The sequence below is a fragment of the Heterodontus francisci genome, unplaced genomic scaffold, assembly GCF_036365525.1.
Source record: "Heterodontus francisci isolate sHetFra1 unplaced genomic scaffold, sHetFra1.hap1 HAP1_SCAFFOLD_1333, whole genome shotgun sequence".
Classification (NCBI taxonomy): Eukaryota; Metazoa; Chordata; class Chondrichthyes; order Heterodontiformes; family Heterodontidae; genus Heterodontus; species Heterodontus francisci.
The window spans coordinates 81,289-98,194 of NW_027141444.1; the positions used below are offsets into that span (position 1 = coordinate 81,289).

Consider the following 16,906-nt stretch of genomic DNA (forward strand, 5'->3'; position numbering starts at 1 on the left):
TGTCGGAGGGTCAGTGCCGAGGGAGTGCTGCACTGTCGGAGGGTCAGTGCCGAGGGAGTGCTGCACTGTCGGAGGGTCAGTGCCGAGGGAGTGCTGCACTGTCGGAGGGTCAGTGCCGAGGGAGTGCTGCACTGTCGGAGGGTCAGTGCCGAGGGAGTGCTGCACTGTCGGAGGGTCAGTGCCGAGGGAGTGCTGCACTGTTGGATGAGATGTTAAACTGAGACCCCATCTGTCCTGTCCGGTGGATGTAAAAGTATTCGAAGAGTAGGTAGCCTCTCACCACCACCTTCTCCAGGGCAATTTGGGATGGTGATGCTCGCCTCACCATCGACACCCACATCTTCTGACTGAATTACAAAAACAAGTTCTTGCTGGTGTCCTGGGCCACATATTTATCCCTCAGTCAACATTACAGAAACAGATTATCTGCTCATTGTCAAACTGCTGTATGTGGGATCTTACTGTGTATGCATTACCTATATCCAAACAGTGACTACATTTCAGACCTTGCTCATTGGTTGCAAAGTGTTTAGGACATCCTGAGGTGTTGAAAGGCACTGTAGAAATGTCAGTCCTTTGACACCTGCCCTGTTCACCAATGGTACTTGTCTCCCACCAGGATAACCTACATCCCATCTACAGCGGGAATGCAGTCCCCGATCCCACTGGTCACGTCGGCTTCATCCGTCCACTGTGCTGCCGCCACCTACCGGCAGCCCCCCATGGCGCTTGGATTCACCGCAATCGGACCTGATGGGCGAACCGTGCTGCAGCCGCTATTGGCAGGTAGGAAGCGGAGTAAAACTCCCTCTACACCGGCCCCATCAAACACTCCCAGGACAGGTACAGTACGGGGGTTAGATACAGAGTAAAACTCCCTCTACACCGGCCCCATCAAACACTCCCAGGACAGGTACAGCACGGGGGTTAGATACAGAGTAAAACTCCCTCTACACTGTCCCCATCAAACACTCCCAGGACAGGTACAGCACGGGGGTTAGATACAGAGTAAAACTCCCTCTACACCGGCCCCATCAAACACTCCCAGGACAGGTACAGTACGGGGGTTAGATACAGAGTAAAACTCCCTCGACACTGTCCCCATCAAACACTCCCAGGACAGGTACAGCACGGGGGTTAGATACAGAGTAAAACTCCCTCTACACTGTCCCCATCAAACACTCCCAGGACAGGTACAGTACGGGGGTTAGATACAGAGTAAAACTCCCTCGACACTGTCCCCATCAAACACTCCCAGGACAGGTACAGCACGGGGGTTAGATACAGAGTAAAACTCCCTCTACATTGTCCCCATCAAACACTCCCAGGACAGGTACAGCACGGGGGTTAGATACAGAGTAAAGCTCCCTCTACACTGTCCCCATCAAACACTCCCAGGACAGGTACAGTACGGGGGTTAGATACAGAGTAAAACTCCCTCTACACTGTCCCAGCAAACACTCCCAGGACAGGTACAGCACAGGGGTTAGATACAGAGTAAAGCTCCCTCTACACTGTCCGCGTCAAACACTCCCATATTGTATACCATCTGCGTGGAGCTGTTCCTGTGCCTGCTTCGCAGGAGGTTGACGGGATTGGCTCTGTGCGAGCCGGCCATGTGGGTCGTCCTCTCGGCTTAAGCTGACGACGTGCTCCTCGTGGTCACAGATCCCGTTAACTTGCGGAGGATGCGCGACTGCCAGCAGACCTTTTCTGCCGCGTCCTCCACTAGGATCAATTGGGAGAAATGTTCCGAACTCCTGGTTGGTCAGTGGCGGGTGGACTCCCTGCTGGAGGAGTTGACACCTTTTGCGTGGAGCACCACGCACCTCCTCTTTCTGGGAGTCCACCTTAGCCCTGCTGCGGAAGCCTGGCTGGCAAACTGGCAGAAGTTGGAGGCGAAAGTCACCACTCGGCTGGGGCGTTGGACAGGCCTGCTCTGAGTGCTTTCCTGCAGGGGCCGAGCGCTGGTCATAAACCAACAGGTGGCCTCCATGTTGTGGTACCGGTTGGTCACTTTGGCCCCGCCTCCTGTATTTGCCACCAAGATCCAGAAGAAACTCGTCGATTTCTTCTGGGGCAAGAGGAAACACTGGGTCTCTGCCGCAGTCCTGAGTCTCCCGATTGAGGAGGGCGGTCAGTCGCTGGTGTGCGTCCGCACCCAGGCTGCGACTCTCCGCCTTCGGACCCTGCAGAGATACCTGTACGTTGAGCGTCCTCCCAGATGGTGTGCGCTGGCGACGTATTTTTTCCGCCAGTATCACTGCCTTCAAGATGACACACAGCTCCCGGTGGAGTCCGTTAGCTGCGCCTCTCTGAGGGAGTTGCCTGTCTTTTACCGGGATCTATTCCGAGTCTGGAACATGGTCGCCTCCAGTCAGGGCGCTCCCCTGCCGGCGGAGGAGAGCGCCTCGGCTGTCCGGGTGGCCGACTCCGGGGACAATCCGGCGGGCGGAGGAGTAGCCGAAACTCCCAGGACGCCCCTCACTGCGGGTGGTGAGGGTGCTCGGGAGTGCGGAGCGATCCCGGCCGAGCTGACCCCCGCTCAGCCGGAACTGCTCATCGGACCCAGGCCCCGAAACCCTCCTTGGGAGCCGGTCCCGCACAACCCGAGCCGCCTCTCAGAAATGCCCTCCGTGCCATTCCAATCGGCGCGGAGGGGTTTCCTGTACGGGCTGCTCCTGCACACTCTCCACTTCCACGCCCTCGTCAGCCGGCTGGACACGCCCTGGCGGTCCGCATTGCCATCTGGCGGCGAGGGGAAACGCCGATGGAGGTCTCTCCAAGCGGGAGTCGTCCCCCTTTCCATCGGGGACCTGGGGTGGAGGGTGCTGCACAGAGCAGTCCCGTGCAATAGGCTTTTAAGTAGGTTCACGGACTCCCAAGGCCGCCTGTACGTTCTGCGGCCTGGACGAGTCTGTGTTCCACGTATATACGGAGTGTGCGAGGTTGCAGCCCCTATTTGAGTATCTGAAGGGGCTGCTCCTCAAATTCTGGCTGCACTTCAGTCCCACGCTCCTGATCTTTGGGCACCCGGTGTGGAGGGGCTTGGGCTGGGATGAGGATCTCTTCGTCTGTCTGCTCCTGGGCCTGGCCAAGGTGACAATTCACAGGTCCAGGTTGCGGGCCGTCGGGGGGGTCCGTTCTCCCCGATTGCCTGCCCCTCTTCCGCGGTTACGTTTGCGCCCGGGTGTCCCTGGAGAAGGAGCATGCGGTGTCCGCCGGTACGCTTGAGGCCTTCCGCGACCGGTCGGCACCGCAGGGACTGGAGTGCATCGTCGACGCCGAGAATGGCATTTTAATTTGAGTTTTTTGTTTATTTATCTGGTTTTAATAAAGTTATTTTAAAACTGTAAATATGTATATAAAGGGGGCCTGAGGAATAAAGGCCCCCTCGACGTGAAAAATATAAAAGGGGCCTGGGGTATAAAGGCCACCTTTAAAAAAAAACGGGGGTTAGATACAGAGTAAAGCTCCCTCTACACTGTCCCCATCAAACACTCCCAGGACAGGTACAGCACTGGGATTGGCTGCTCTCTGATTTGGGAGCCTGAGTGTTGAGAGCCTCAACGAGGTGCAGCTGAGAGTGCTGGTGGCAGTTGGAGGTTGCAGAGGTGGAGAGAGGAGCTGCACTGAGCAAGGGAGAGCAGCTACCAACAAGCAGAGGAAAACTCCAACAACAGTCTCCATTAAAGAGAAGAAAGGGACATTTTGTGGAAACAAGGCTTTGTCTGGAGGTGGGTGCTGAACACCAGTAATTTACTTTGGACTGTTGGGGGAGGAACAAGTGGCTGGAACAACAAGGGGTGGGGCTGCCAATTCAACAGGAGTCTGTGCTGCTGCAAAAGCACACAGGGAAGCTCCCTCCCCACCCCAATTGCCAAGCCTGGGTCAGCTGAAGCTGCCCAGCTAAACAGACGGAAGGGGATAGATAGTGCCTGGGCGGCTTCAGCTGACCCAGGTGAAGACGACTCCCCCAACCAGAAGACCGGAAGACCAACTTCAAAGACTGTTTGTTTTAAGTGTACTGTGAGCACCACCTCCAGAAAGCAAGTCATCCCTTCCAGCCTGCCTTTGCCTCTCCTCTCTTACCTCAGCCTCTCCACTAACCTGTTGTTTGTTTGTTTGTCTTTTCAAATTTTTCTGTGAATCTGTTATTTAGTGTGCAAGTCCACAATTTGGGGTGGGTTTAGCTCTTGGACCCATGGCAAGCCCTTCATCACCGGTGGCGGGGCCCTCTACTACCTACGCAGCTGCAGCTTCTGTGGCTGCCCACGTGGCCCCGTCACCCTTTAAATTATTGACATGCAGCCATGGGGTGAAGAGCTATCCCCACCCCAACATGTCTATTGAGGCCTGCGTTAAGGCAATGGCCGTGGTTGTCGGCCCCTCGGCCATTGTTGCGGCCTCAAAGATGTATGGGAAGGCTGTGTTCTTTTTGAAGACCGAGCGGGCGGTGTCCCTGGCCCTGAGTAAAGGGCTCACTGTGGGGGGGACCTTCCTGCCAGTGGACCCTCTGGGGGCCACTGCGCATCGGATAATGTTGTCCAACGTCCCACCCTTCATTCCCAGTGAGCTCCTCCTCCCCCACCTGCACCATCTGGGGGAGGTGAGGTCGGAGATCACCCCAGTCCGGCTTGGTCTTCGGGAGCACAGCCTCCAACATGTCTACTCCTTCCGCCGCCAGTTATTTATGCAGCTGGCGCGGGAGGAGGACACGGAGGGCCAATTTAATGTGGAGTTCCAGGGGACGGCCTACCGCGTCTTTTGGACCTCGGACGGGGCGCGGTGCCACGTCTGCAAGGGGGTGGGGCATGTTCGGAAGAACTGCCCCAACCTCCCGGCCGCCAGCTCCACCTCGGCGGCCCAGAGTGGTTCCACAGCACCTCCTCCCACTCCCCCCGCACATCCAACAGACACCGCTCAGTCGGTTCCGGAGGCTGTGGTTTTCACAGCCTCTGGCGGGGAGGGGAGCGTCCGTCCGAGCGGAAGGAAGACGCGGGGAAAAAAGAAACATCGTGAGGCGCGTCCCCTGGACACTTTGACTCAACCCGAGCCTGAGCTCAGCCCAAAGCCCATTCCCATGGAATCCACCTGTCCCAGGGCTGGGCTCAGGCCCAGGGTGACTAAAAAAGGAAAAAAGGGTGCGGAGGCGGAGGCCTCTGATGACATGGAGGTCTCTGAGTCTCCGCGCCCAAGTGCGAAAAAGAGGAGAAGGCACCCCTCCACAGAAATAACACAGGGCCCTGAGGTGCAGGGCCCATCTGTTGGAGGGGAGCTGCCTCCTGTTTCTGGTCCTCAGGTGCCCCCTACCGCCACCACCAAGGCTGCAAAGTCCGGGCAGGTGCTCCCTATTCCTCAGGATGGAGGGGAGGGGATGGCCCCGGTACGTGAGGCCCCTCCTGAAGGAGTAAGTGGGGCCCTGCTTGTGGTGGGGGAGCCTGGGGAAACCGTCCATTCCGCCACTGCGACTGGGTCGGGTGCCCTGAATGAAGGGGAGGGCGAGGCCCCAGAGGGTCGGGCCTCCCAGCCGGAGTCCACCACCAACCAGGAGACACCCGACCCAGTTATAACTGAGAATGCTGCCCCATCTGCTGGGCCTGTGGGTGCTGGCGGAGCGGGAGATGGCCTCCTCTCGCCGCCTCCAGTCTCGGCTCCGGCTGGTTTCCCGGAGTCCGGAACTTCTGTCTCCCCTGGACCACTCATTGGCCTGGGGATGGAGGTGGAGGGGGGTCCTGAACCGCTGGTGCCGACAGGCTCCAGTTTCACAATAGAACCCAGAGAGGACTCCTCCGCCATCGATCCTGGGGGTGGGATCGTGACGGAGGCGGGACCAGCTGGCGCGGCCGGGACGTCCGCCCCACAGTGTGTGGTGGATGTGTCGGCCGCTGGCGGTGACGACCCGGAGGAGGATGGGGATTCGGTGCGGGGCACGGAGGATGATCTTGATTCCATCGCCAGTGAGGTGGTGGAGTCCCTCGTGCCTCCCACCGAATCTCCTCTCATCCCCACGGCGGAACTCCGGGATTTCCTCGCGGCTTGCAGGGGTTGCCGCAATAAAGTTCAGCTGGCCCTCGACCGTTGGTCGAATCTGGCGCTGATCATCCAGTCCGTCCGTGCCGCCCTTAAGATAGCGGGCAAGCGCGCGGACGTGAAACTGGTTGAGAGGCGCCGTTTTAATGTGTTCCTCAATGGGTTGCTGGGGGAGTGGAGGGCCAGGTGCACTTCCACTCCTTCCTCACAGTGAGGTGTTGGTGACGGGTTTTAAGTACCTTTGACATGAAGATAACCATAGCCAGCCTCAACATCAACGGCAGCAGAGGGGCTCACCGCAGATTTCACAATCTCTCAGTCCTCAGGGAAGGGAGATACGCGGTGAGCTTTCTGCAGGAAACCCACACCGTTCCGGGAGACGAAGCCACCTGGCTCCTGGAGTGGCAGGGTGGGGTCTACATGAGTCACCTCACCCCTATTTCTAGTGGGGTGGCTATCTTGTTGGCCCCGACTTTTCAGCCGGAGATCTTGGGGGTCAAGGAGCTAGTGCCGGGCCGCTTGCTCCACCTCGCCGTTCGCCTGGGTAGCGTGCCGCTCCACTTTGTGAACGTGTACGCGCCCAGGCCCGGCGCGTTGCAAGCGCGCTTCTTTGAAGAAGTGTCCGCTCTCTTGAGCTCCATCGATAGCGGCGAGTGCATCATCCTCGGGGGGGATTTTAACTGCACCCTCGAGGTGGGGGATCGCTCCGGTCCCCAGCGCGGCCAAGCGTTGGTGGAGAAGTTGAGGGGACTGATCAGCTCCCTTAACTTGGTGGACGTCTGGCGGAATCTCCATCCCGACTCCAGCGCCTTCACGTGGAGGTCTGGAGGAGGGGGGTCGCGAATCGACCGCCTCTACATTTCGCAGGCGTACGTCTCCCGCGTTTCGGCGGCCTCCATGCGGCTGGTGCCGTGCTCGGACCACCGCCTGGTGTGGGCGGAGTTTACTCCGCTCCGCACGCGGGCTGGGTCCGCGTACTGGCACTTTAACAACCGGCTGCTGGAGGACGTGCGATTTCGGGACTCGTTCTGTCGATTCTGGGCCGACTGGAGAAGGAAGCAGGGGGGCTTCCCCTCCTTGAGGCTATGGTGGGATGTGGGCAAGACTCACATCCGCGTCTTCTGTCAGGAGTACGCGAGGGGGTCGACCAAGAGGCGGGAAGCCGAGATCGGGCGCCTTGAGAGGGAGGTGCTCGACTTGGAATCCCGCCTCGGTCATGCCGTCGCGGACCCGGCCCTGTGGCAGGCGTACAAAGAGAAGAAGGGCGCGCTGAGGAACCTGCAGCTCATAGGGTCCCGAGGCGCGTACGTGAGGTCGCGGATCCAGATCCTGGAAGATTTGGACCGCGCCTCACCCTTCTTCTACTCGCTGGAAAAATGGCGGGGGGTCCGTAAGCAGCTCGTCGAGCTGCTGGCCGACGACGGATCCTCCATCACGGATCCGGAGGGAATGGGCCTCCTGGTCCGGACGTATTACAGTGCGTTGTTCTCTCCGGATCCGTCCAGCGAGGATGCGCGCAGAGTTTTGTGGGAGGACCTGCCGCAGGTCAGCCCGGAGGGCGCCGAAGGATTGGAGGCTCCGCTCACGTTGGCGGAGCTGACTGGCGCCCTCCACCAGCTCTCGAGGGGCAAATCCCCAGGGCTGGATGGGTTGACCGTGGAGTTCCTCAGGGCGTTCTGGGACGTCCTGGGGGACGATTACGCGCGGGTCCTGGGGGAAAGCCTGGCGACCGGGGAGATGCCCCTCTCGTGGCGCAGGGCGGTCATCGTCCTGCTGCCGAAGAGGGGCGATCTCCGCCTGCTTAAAAACTGGCGTCCGGTCTCCCTCCTCAGCACGGATTATAAGATCTTTGCCCGGGCTATGTCTACCCGCCTGGGCTCCGTGCTGGCCCACATGATCCACCCCGACCAGTCCTACACGGTCCCGGGCCGGTCCATCCAGGACAACATCCACCTGGTCCGGGACCTGATCCATCTTTCCCAGAGGACTGGTCAGTCGGTCGCCTTTCTCTCCCTCGATCAGGAGAAGGCGTTCGACAGGGTGGATCACGATTGCCTTTTCGGGACTCTGTGCGCTTTCGGACTCGGGCCGCATTTCGTGGCCCGGGTCCGACTTTTATACGCCGCCGCAGAGTGTCTAATCAAGGTTAACGGGTCCTTGACGGCGCCCCTTCGATTTGGGAGAGGAGTGCGTCAGGGGTGCCCCATGTCCGGCCAATTGTATACCATCTGCGTGGAGCCCTTCCTGTGCCTGCTTCGCAGGAGGTTGACGGGATTGGCTCTGCGCGAGCCGGCCATGCGGGTCGTCCTCTCGGCTTACGCCGACGACGTGCTCCTCGCAATCACAGATCCCGTTGACTTGCGGAGGATGCGCGACTGCCAGCTGACCTTTTCTGCCGCGTCCTCCGCGAGGATCAATTGGGAGAAATGTTCCGGACTCCTGGTTGGTCAGTGGCGGGTGGACTCCCTGCCGGAGGAGATGACACCTTTTGCGTGGAGCACCACGCACCTCCTCTATCTGGGAGTCCACCTTAGCCCCGCTGAGGAAGCCTGGCCGGCAAACTGGCAGGAGTTGGAGGCGAAAGTCACCGCTCGGCTGGGGCGCTGGACAGGACTGCTCCGAGTGCTTTCCTACAGGGGCCGAGCGTTGGTCATAAACCAACTGGTGGCCTCCATGCTGTGGTACCGGTTGGTCACTTTGGCCCCGCCCCCTGTATTTGCCACCAAGATCCAGAAGAAACTCGTCGATTTCTTCTGGGGCAAGAGGAAACACTGGGTCTCTGCCGCGGTCCTGAGTCTCCCGATCAAGGAGGGCGGTCAGTCGCTGGTGTGCGTCCGCACCCAGGCTGCGACTCTCCGCCTTCGGACCCTGCAGAGATACCTGTACGTCGAGCGTCCTCCCAGATGGTGTGCGCTGGCGACGTATTTTTTCCGCCAGTGTCACTGCCTTCAAGACGACACGCAGCTCCCGGTGGAGTCCGTTAGCCGCGCCTCTCTGAGGGAGTTGCCTGTCTTTTACCGGGATCTTTTCCGAGTCTGGAACATGGTCGCCTCCAGTCAGGGCGCTCCCCCGCCGGCGGAGGAGAGCGCCTCGGCTGTCCGGGCGGCCGACTCCGGGGACGGTCCGGCGGGCGGAGGAGTAGCCGAAACCCCCGGGACGCCCCTCACTGCGGGTGGCGAGGGGGCTCGGGAGTGCGGAGCGATCCCGGCCGAGCCGACCGCCGCTCGGCCGGAACTGTTCATCGGACCCAGGCCCCGAAACCCTCCTCGGGAGCCGGTCCCGCACAACCCGAGCCGCCTCTCGGAAATGCCCTCCGTGCCATTCCAATCGGCGCGGAGGGGTTTCCTGTACGGGCTGCTCCTGCACACTCTCCACTTCCTCGCCCTCGTCAGCCGGCCGGACACGCCCTGGCGGTCCGCGTTGCCATCTGGCGGCGAGGGGAAACCCCGATGGAGGTCTCTCTACGCGGGAGTCTTCCCCCTTTACATCGGGGACCTGGGGTGGAGGGTGCTGCACAGAGCAGTCCCGTGCAATAGGCTTTTAAGTAGGTTCACAGACTCCCAGGCCAGCTGTACTTTCTGCGGCCTGGACGAGTCCGTGTTCCACATTTATATGGAGTGTGCGAGGTTGCAGCCCCTATTTGAGTATCTGAAGGGGCTGCTCCTCAAATTCTGGCTGCACTTCAGTCCCACGCTCCTGATCTTTGGGCACCCGGTGCGGAGGGGCTCGGGCCGGGAGGAGGATCTCCTCGTCGGTCTGCTCCTGGGCCTGGCCAAGGTGGCAATTCACAGGTCCAGGTTGCGGGCCGTCGGGGGGTCCGTCCTCCCCGATTGCCTGCCCCTCTTCCGCGGTTACGTTCGCGCCCGGGTGTCCCTGGAAAAGGAGCATGCGGTGTCCGCCGGTACGCTTGAGGCCTTTCGCGACCGGTGGGCACCGCAGGGACTGGAGTGCATCGTCGACGCCGAGAATGGCATTTTAATTTGAGTTTTTTGTTTATTTATCTGTTTTAATAAAGTTATTTTAAAACTGTAAATATGTACCTAAAGGGGGCCTGAGGGATAAAGGCCTCCTCGACGTGAAAAATATAAAAGGGGCCTGGGGTATAAAGGTCACCTTGTAAAAAAAAAAAACGGGGATTAGATAAAAAAAAAGAGAAAAAAAAAGAAAAAAAAAAAAACGGGGTTAGATACAGAATAAAGCTCCCTCTGCACTGTCCCCATCAAACACTCCCAGAACAGGTACAGCACGGAGTTAGATACAGAAGAAAAAAAAAAAAAAAAAAAAACGGGGTTAGATACAGAGTAAAGCTCCCTCTACACTGTCCCCATCAAACACTCCCAGGACAGATACAGCACGGGGTTAGATACAGAGTAAAGCTCCCTCTACACTGTCCCCATCAAACACTCCCAGGACAGATACAGCACAGGGGTTACTCTGGTTTCTCCTCATATCGTATAAATCTTTCGCCTTTTACTAAAGATTTCCGTGGAGAGAAACACTCGAGTTTTGAACAATTTTTTGTGGCCCTGCTTTTAGTGAAAAAAAACCGGGATTAGATCACAAGTAAAGCTCCCTCTGCACTGTCCACGTCAAACACTCCCATATTGTATACTATCTGCGTGGAGCCCTTCCTGTGCCTGCTTCGCAGGAGGTTGACGGGATTGGCTCTGCGCGAGCCGGCCATGCGGGTCGTCCTCTCGGCTTATGCCGACGACGTGCTCCTCGCAATCACAGATCCCGTTGACTTGCGGAGGATGCGCGACTGCCAGCAGACCTTTTCTGCCGCGTCCTCCGCGAGGATCAATTGGGAGAAATGTTCCCGACTCCTGGTTGGTCAGTGGTGGGTGGACTCCCTGCCGGAGGAGATGACACCTTTTGCGTGGAGCACCACGCACCTCCTCTATCTGGGAGTCCACCTTAGCCCCGCTGAGGAAGCCTGGCCGGCAAACTGGCAGGAGTTGGAGGCGAAAGTCACCGCTCGGCTGGGGCGTTGGACAGGACTGCTCTGAGTGCTTTCCTACAGGGGCCGAGCGCTGGTCATAAACCAACTGGTGGCCTCCATGCTGTGGTACCGGTTGGTCACTTTGGCCCCGCTCCCTGCATTTGACGCCAAGATCCAGAAGAAACTCGTCGATTTCTTCTGGGGCAAGAGGAAACACTGGGTCTCTGCCGCGGTCCTGAGTCTCCCGATCGAGGAGGGCGGTCAGTCGCTGGTGTGCGTCTGCACCCAGGCTGCGACTCCGCCTTCGGACCCTGCAGAGATACCTGTACGTCGAGCGTCCACCCAGATGGTGTGCGCTGGCGACGTATTTTTTCAGCCAGTATCACTGCCTTCGAGACGACACGCAGCTCCTGGCAGAGGCTGTTAGCCGCGCCTCTCTGAGGGAGTTGCCTGTCTTTTACCGGGATCTATTGCGAGTCTGGAACATGGTCGCCTCCAGTCAGGGCGCTCCCCCGTCGGCGGAGGAGAGCGCCTCTGGTGTCCGGGCGGCCGAATCCGAGGATGGACCGGTTGGCGGAGGAGTAGCTGAAGCCCCCGGGACGCCCCTCACTGCGGGTGGCGAGGGGGCTCGGGAAAGTGGAGCGCTGCTGGCCGAGCTGACCCCCACTCGGCCGGAACTGCTCATCGGACCCAGGCCCTGAAACCCTTCTCGGGAGCCGGTCCCGCACAACCCGAGCCGCCTCTCGGAAATGCCCTCTGTGCCATTCCAATCGGCGCGGAGAGGTTTCCTGTACGGGCTGCTCTTGCACACTCTCCACTTACTCGCCCTCGTCAGCCGGCCGGACACGCCCTGGCGCTCCGCGTTCACATCTGGCGGCGAGGGGAAACTCCGATGGAGGGGTCTCTATGTGGGAGTCCTGCCCCTTTACATCGGGAGTCCGTGTTTCACATATATGTAGAGTGTGCGAAGTTGCAGCCCCTGTTTGAGTATTTGAAGGGGCTGCTCCTCAGGTTCTGGCTGCACTTCAGCCCCACGCTCCTGATCTTTGGGCACCCAGTGCAGAGGGGCGTGGGCCGGGAGGAGGATCTCCTCCTCGGTCTACTCTTGGGCCTGGCCAAGGTGGCAATTCACAGGTCCAGGCTGCGGTCCGTCGTGGGGGGGGGGGGGGGTTCCGTCCTCCCTGATTGCCTGCCCCTCTTCCACAGTTAGGTTCGCGCCCGGGTGTCCCTGGAGAAGGAGCATGCGGTGTCCGCTGATGCACTTGTGGCCTTCTGCGACCGGTGGGCACCGCAGGGACTGGAATGCCTGTGGAACCGATGTGGGAGGAGGGGGGAGGATCTGCGGAAGCTAGGGAGCACTGGGGTGGTGGGAGGCGGTGCATATGTGGAACCGATGGGAGTGCACGGACTTGGTCTACGGAACCGAGGGTGGTGTGGCAGAGCATCCGGGAAGGGGAGGGGTCGCTGGGTGGGTCTGGCCGGGGGTGGGGTGGCTGTGGGGGAGGGGTCACTGGGTGGGTCTGGCCGGGGGGAGGGCGGGGGGTGTGGGGGAGGGGTCACTGGGTGGGTCTGGCCAGGGGATGTGTGGGGGAGGGGTCACTGGGTGGGTCTGGCCGGGTGTGGGGGGTGTAGGGGAGGGGTCACTGTGTGGGTCTGGCCGGTGGGGGGGGGGGTGTGGGAGGGGTCACTGGGTGGGTTTGGCTGGGAGTGGGGGTGTGGGGGAGGAGTCACTGGGTGGGGGAGGGGTCACTGGGTGGGTCTGGCCGGTGGGGGGGGGGGGGGGGGGTGTGTGGGAGAGGGGTCACTGGGTGGGTCTGGCCGGGGGGGGTGTGGGGGAGGGGTCACTGGGTGGGTCTGGCCGGGGGGGGGGGGGGGGGGGTGGGGGAGGGGTCACTGGGTGGGTCTGGCCAGGGGGTGTGTGGGGGAGGGGTCACTGGGTGGGTCTGACCAGGGGCTGTTGGGAGAGAGGTCACTGGGTGGGTCTGACCATTGGGTGTGTTGGGGGAGGGTCTCTGGGCAAGTCCATCTGCGATGAATTTCTGGGTCCATGTGCCTACACTAATTGCTGTTCTCCTCTTTCTCTTTCCCCCACCCCCACCCCCCCAGGGCAGACTTCACTCCTGACCACTGGCCAGGTGGGGACTCCCCAGCTCTCTGGCTCTCAGCTACCACCCGCGCCCACCGGACAGGTCATCACAGCCATCTACCCGTCGCCTGCCTCTGCTGGTGTCACCACCACCACCCAGAACCTGGTCTACACGGCATCACCCTCACTGACTGCCACAACACTGCCAGCAGCCATCCTGCCCAAGGCCCAGTGTGCTGCCGTGCCGCATTCTGCGACTGTGACCTCGGCCATCACGGTGACCCCCGGGGTGCAGCACGGAGCAGGGGGAGTTTCCCCGGGAGCCCCAGTGTCAGCACTATCACAGGGGGCTCTTTCGACACCGTACCACGGCGGGTCGGTGATGCCTGTGCAAGGTAGGAGGAGGTTTGTGTTGTGTCAGTGTGACGGGGTTTACTTTCGCTCCCCCAACACCCACCTTCAATCCTCCGTAAACTCCAGCTCATCCAAAACCCTGCCTCCCCTTTCCGAACTCGCACCAAGTCCCGTTTTCCCCCCCCCTGTGCTCGCTGACCGACATTGGCTCCTGGTCCAGCAACAACTCAACCTCAAAATCCTCAGACCTGCTGAGTGGTTCCAGCATTTCTTGTTTTTATTTCAAAATACTCATGCTTGTTTCTAAATCCTTATGTGTTCTCACCTGTCCCAACCACCTCCCTCCCTCCGTAACCACCTCCCTCCCTCCCTCCGTAACCACCTCCCTCCCTCCCTCCGTAACCACCTCCCTCCCTCCCTCCGTAACCACCTCCCTCCCTCCCTCCGTAACCACCTCCCTCCCTCCTCCGTAACCACCTCCCTCCCTCCCTCCGTAACCACCTCCCTCCCTCCCTCCGTAACCACCTCCCTCCCTCCCTCCGTAACCACCTCCCTCCCTCCCTCCGTAACCACCTCCCTCCCTCCCTCCGTAACCACCTCCCTCCCTCCCTCCGTAACCACCTCCCTCCCTCCCTCCGTAACCACCTCCCTCCCTCCCTCCGTAACCACCTCCCTCCCTCCCTCCGTAACCACCCCCCTCCCTCCGTAACCACCTCCCTCCCTCCGTAACCACCCCCCTCCCTCCGTAACCACCCCCCTCCCTCCGTAACCACCCACCTCCCTCCGTAACCCCCCCCCTCCCTCCGTAACCCCCCCCCTCCCTCCGTAACCCCCTCCCTCCTCCGTAACCCCCTCCCTCCCTCCGTAACCCCCTCCCTCCCTCCGTAACCCCCTCCCTCCCTCCGTAACCCCCTCCCTCCCTCCGTAACCCCCTCCCTCCCTCCGTAACCACCTCCCTCCCTCCGTAACCACCCACCTCCCTCCGTAACCCCCTCCCTCCCTCCGTAACCACCTCCCTCCCTCCCTCCGTAACCACCTCCCTCCCTCCCTCCGTAACCACCTCCCTCCCTCCCTCCGTAACCACCTCCCTCCCTCCCTCCGTAACCACCTCCCTCCCTCCGTAACCACCTCCCTCCCTCCGTAACCACCTCCCTCCCTCCCGAACCTCCTCCCTCCCACCCGAACCTCCTCCCTCCCACCCGAACCTCCTCCCTCCCTCCCTAACCTCCTCCCTCCCTCCCTCACCACCTCCCTCCCTCCCTCCCTCACCTCCACCCACCCTCCCTCCCTCACCACCTCCCTCCCTCCCTCCCTCACCTCCTCCCTCCCTCCCTCCCTCACCTCCTCCCTCACCTCCTCCCTCACCTCCTCCCTCACCTCCTCCCTCACCTCCTCCCTCACCTCCTCCCTCACCTCCTCCCTCACCTCCTCCCTCACCTCCTCCCTCACCTCCTCCTCACCTCCTCCCTCACCTCCTCCCTCACCTCCTCCCTCACCTCCTCCCTCACCTCCTCCCTCACCTCCTCCCTCACCTCCTCCCTCACCTCCTCCCTCACCTCCTCCCTCACCTCCTCCCTCACCTCCTCCCTCACCTCCTCCCTCACCTCCTCCCTCACCTCCTCCCTCACCTCCTCCCTCACCTCCTCCCCACCTCCTCCCTCACCTCCTCCCTCACCTCCTCCCTCACCTCCTCCCTCACCTCCTCCCTCACCTCCTCCCTCACCTCCTCCCTCACCTCCTCCCTCACCTCCTCCCTCACCTCCTCCCTCACCTCCTCCTCACCTCCTCCCTCACCTCCTCCCTCACCTCCTCCCTCACCTCCTCCCTCACCCCCTCCCTCACCCCCTCCCTCACCCCCTCCCTCACCCCCTCCCTCACCCCCTCCCTCACCCCCTCCCTCCCTCACCCCCTCACCCCCTCCCTCCCTCCCTCCCTCCCTCACCTCCCTCCCTCCCTCACTCCCTCCCTCCCTCACCTCCTCACTCCCTCCCTCCCTCACCTCCTCACTCCCTCCCTCCCTCACCTCCTCCCTCCCTCCCTCCCTCACCTCCTCCCTCCCTCCCTCCCTCACCTCCTCCCTCCCTCCCTCCCTCACCTCCTCCCTCCCTCCCTCACCTCCTCCCTCCCTCCCTCCCTCACCTCCTCCCTCCCTCCCTCACCTCCTCCCTCCCTCCCTCACCTCCTCCCTCCGTAACCACCTCCCTCCGTAACCACCTCCCTCCGTAACCACCTCCCTCCCTCCCTCCGTAACCACCTCCCTCCCTCCCTCCGTAACCACCTCCCTCCCTCCCACCCGAACCACCTCCCTCCCACCCGAACCTCCTCCCTCCCACCCGAACCTCCTCCCTCCCTCCCGAACCTCCTCCCTCCCTCCCGAACCTCCTCCCTCCCTCCCGAACCTCCTCCCTCCCTCCCTCACCTCCTCCCTCCCTCCCTCACCTCCTCCCTCCCTCCCTCACCTCCTCCCTCCCTCCCTCACCTCCTCCCTCCCTCACCTCCTCCCTCCCTCCCTCACCTCCTCCCTCCCTCCCTCACCTCCTCCCTCCCTCCCTCACCTCCTCCCTCCCTCCCTCACCTCCTCCCTCCCTCCCTCACCTCCTCCCTCCCTCCCTCACCTCCTCCCTCCCTCACCTCCTCCCTCCCTCCCTCACCTCCTCCCTCACCTCCTCCCTCCCTCCCTCACCTCCTCCCTCCCTCCCTCACCTCCTCCCTCCCTCCCTCACCTCCTCCCTCCCTCCCTCACCTCCTCCCTCCCTCACCTCCTCCCTCCCTCACCTCCTCCCTCCCTCACCTCCTCCCTCCCTCACCTCCTCCCTCCCTCACCTCCTCCCTCCCTCACCACCTCCTCCCTCACCTCCTCCCTCCCTCCGTAACCACCTCCCTCCCTCCCTCCGTAACCTCCTCCCCCCCTCCCTCCCCCCACCCTCCCCCTCCACTCTTCCCCCTCCCTCCCTCCCCCCTCCCCTCCTCCCCCTCTCCTCCTCCCCCTCTCCTCCTCCCTCTCTCCCTCCCCCTCTCCCTCCCCCTCTCCCTCCCCCTCTCCCTCCCCCTCTCCCTCCCCCTCTCCCTCCCCCTCTCCCTCCCCCTCTCCCTCCCCCTCTCTCTCCCTCCCCCTCTCTCTCCCTCCCCCTCTCTCTCCCTCCCCCTCTCTCTCCCTCCCCCTCTCTCTCCCTCCCCCTCTCTCTCCCTCTCTCTCTCCCTCCCCCTCTCTCTCTCCCTCCCCCTCTCTCTCCTTCCCCCTCTCTCTCTCTCTCCCCCTCCCTCCCTCACCGCCTCCCTCCCTCCCTTTTAGTCGCTGCACCATTGTCAGCTGTGCCTTCAACTGCCTGGGCCCTCAGCTCTGGAATTGCCCCCGTAAACCCCTCCTGGCCCCTCTCTGCTCCTTTAAGCTCCTCTTTAAAACCTACCTCTTCCAACAAGCTTTTGGTCTCTGTCTGAATGTCTCCTTATGTGGCTCGGTGTCAAATGTGGTCTGAAAGGGCAGACGGGAC

General features: G+C 61.5%; 1 protein-coding gene and 1 non-coding gene across 2 annotated transcripts in view; both read left to right on the forward strand.

Moving 5' to 3' along the window:
• Positions 1–13,466, forward strand: part of LOC137363717 (protein capicua homolog) — a gene marked incomplete at both ends in the record, with an annotated part of 70,940 nt that extends 57,474 nt beyond the window's left edge. The window contains 2 exons of the mRNA XM_068027321.1: positions 620–786; positions 13,082–13,466. Coding sequence (XP_067883422.1) covers positions 620–786; positions 13,082–13,466 — 552 coding nt within the window. The remainder of the gene's footprint in view (positions 1–619; positions 787–13,081) is intronic.
• Positions 10,463–10,573, forward strand: LOC137363718 (U5 spliceosomal RNA). The gene has a single exon (XR_010972820.1). It is a non-coding gene; the product is annotated as a U5 spliceosomal RNA (small nuclear RNA).
• Positions 13,467–16,906: the final 3,440 nt, after the last annotated feature.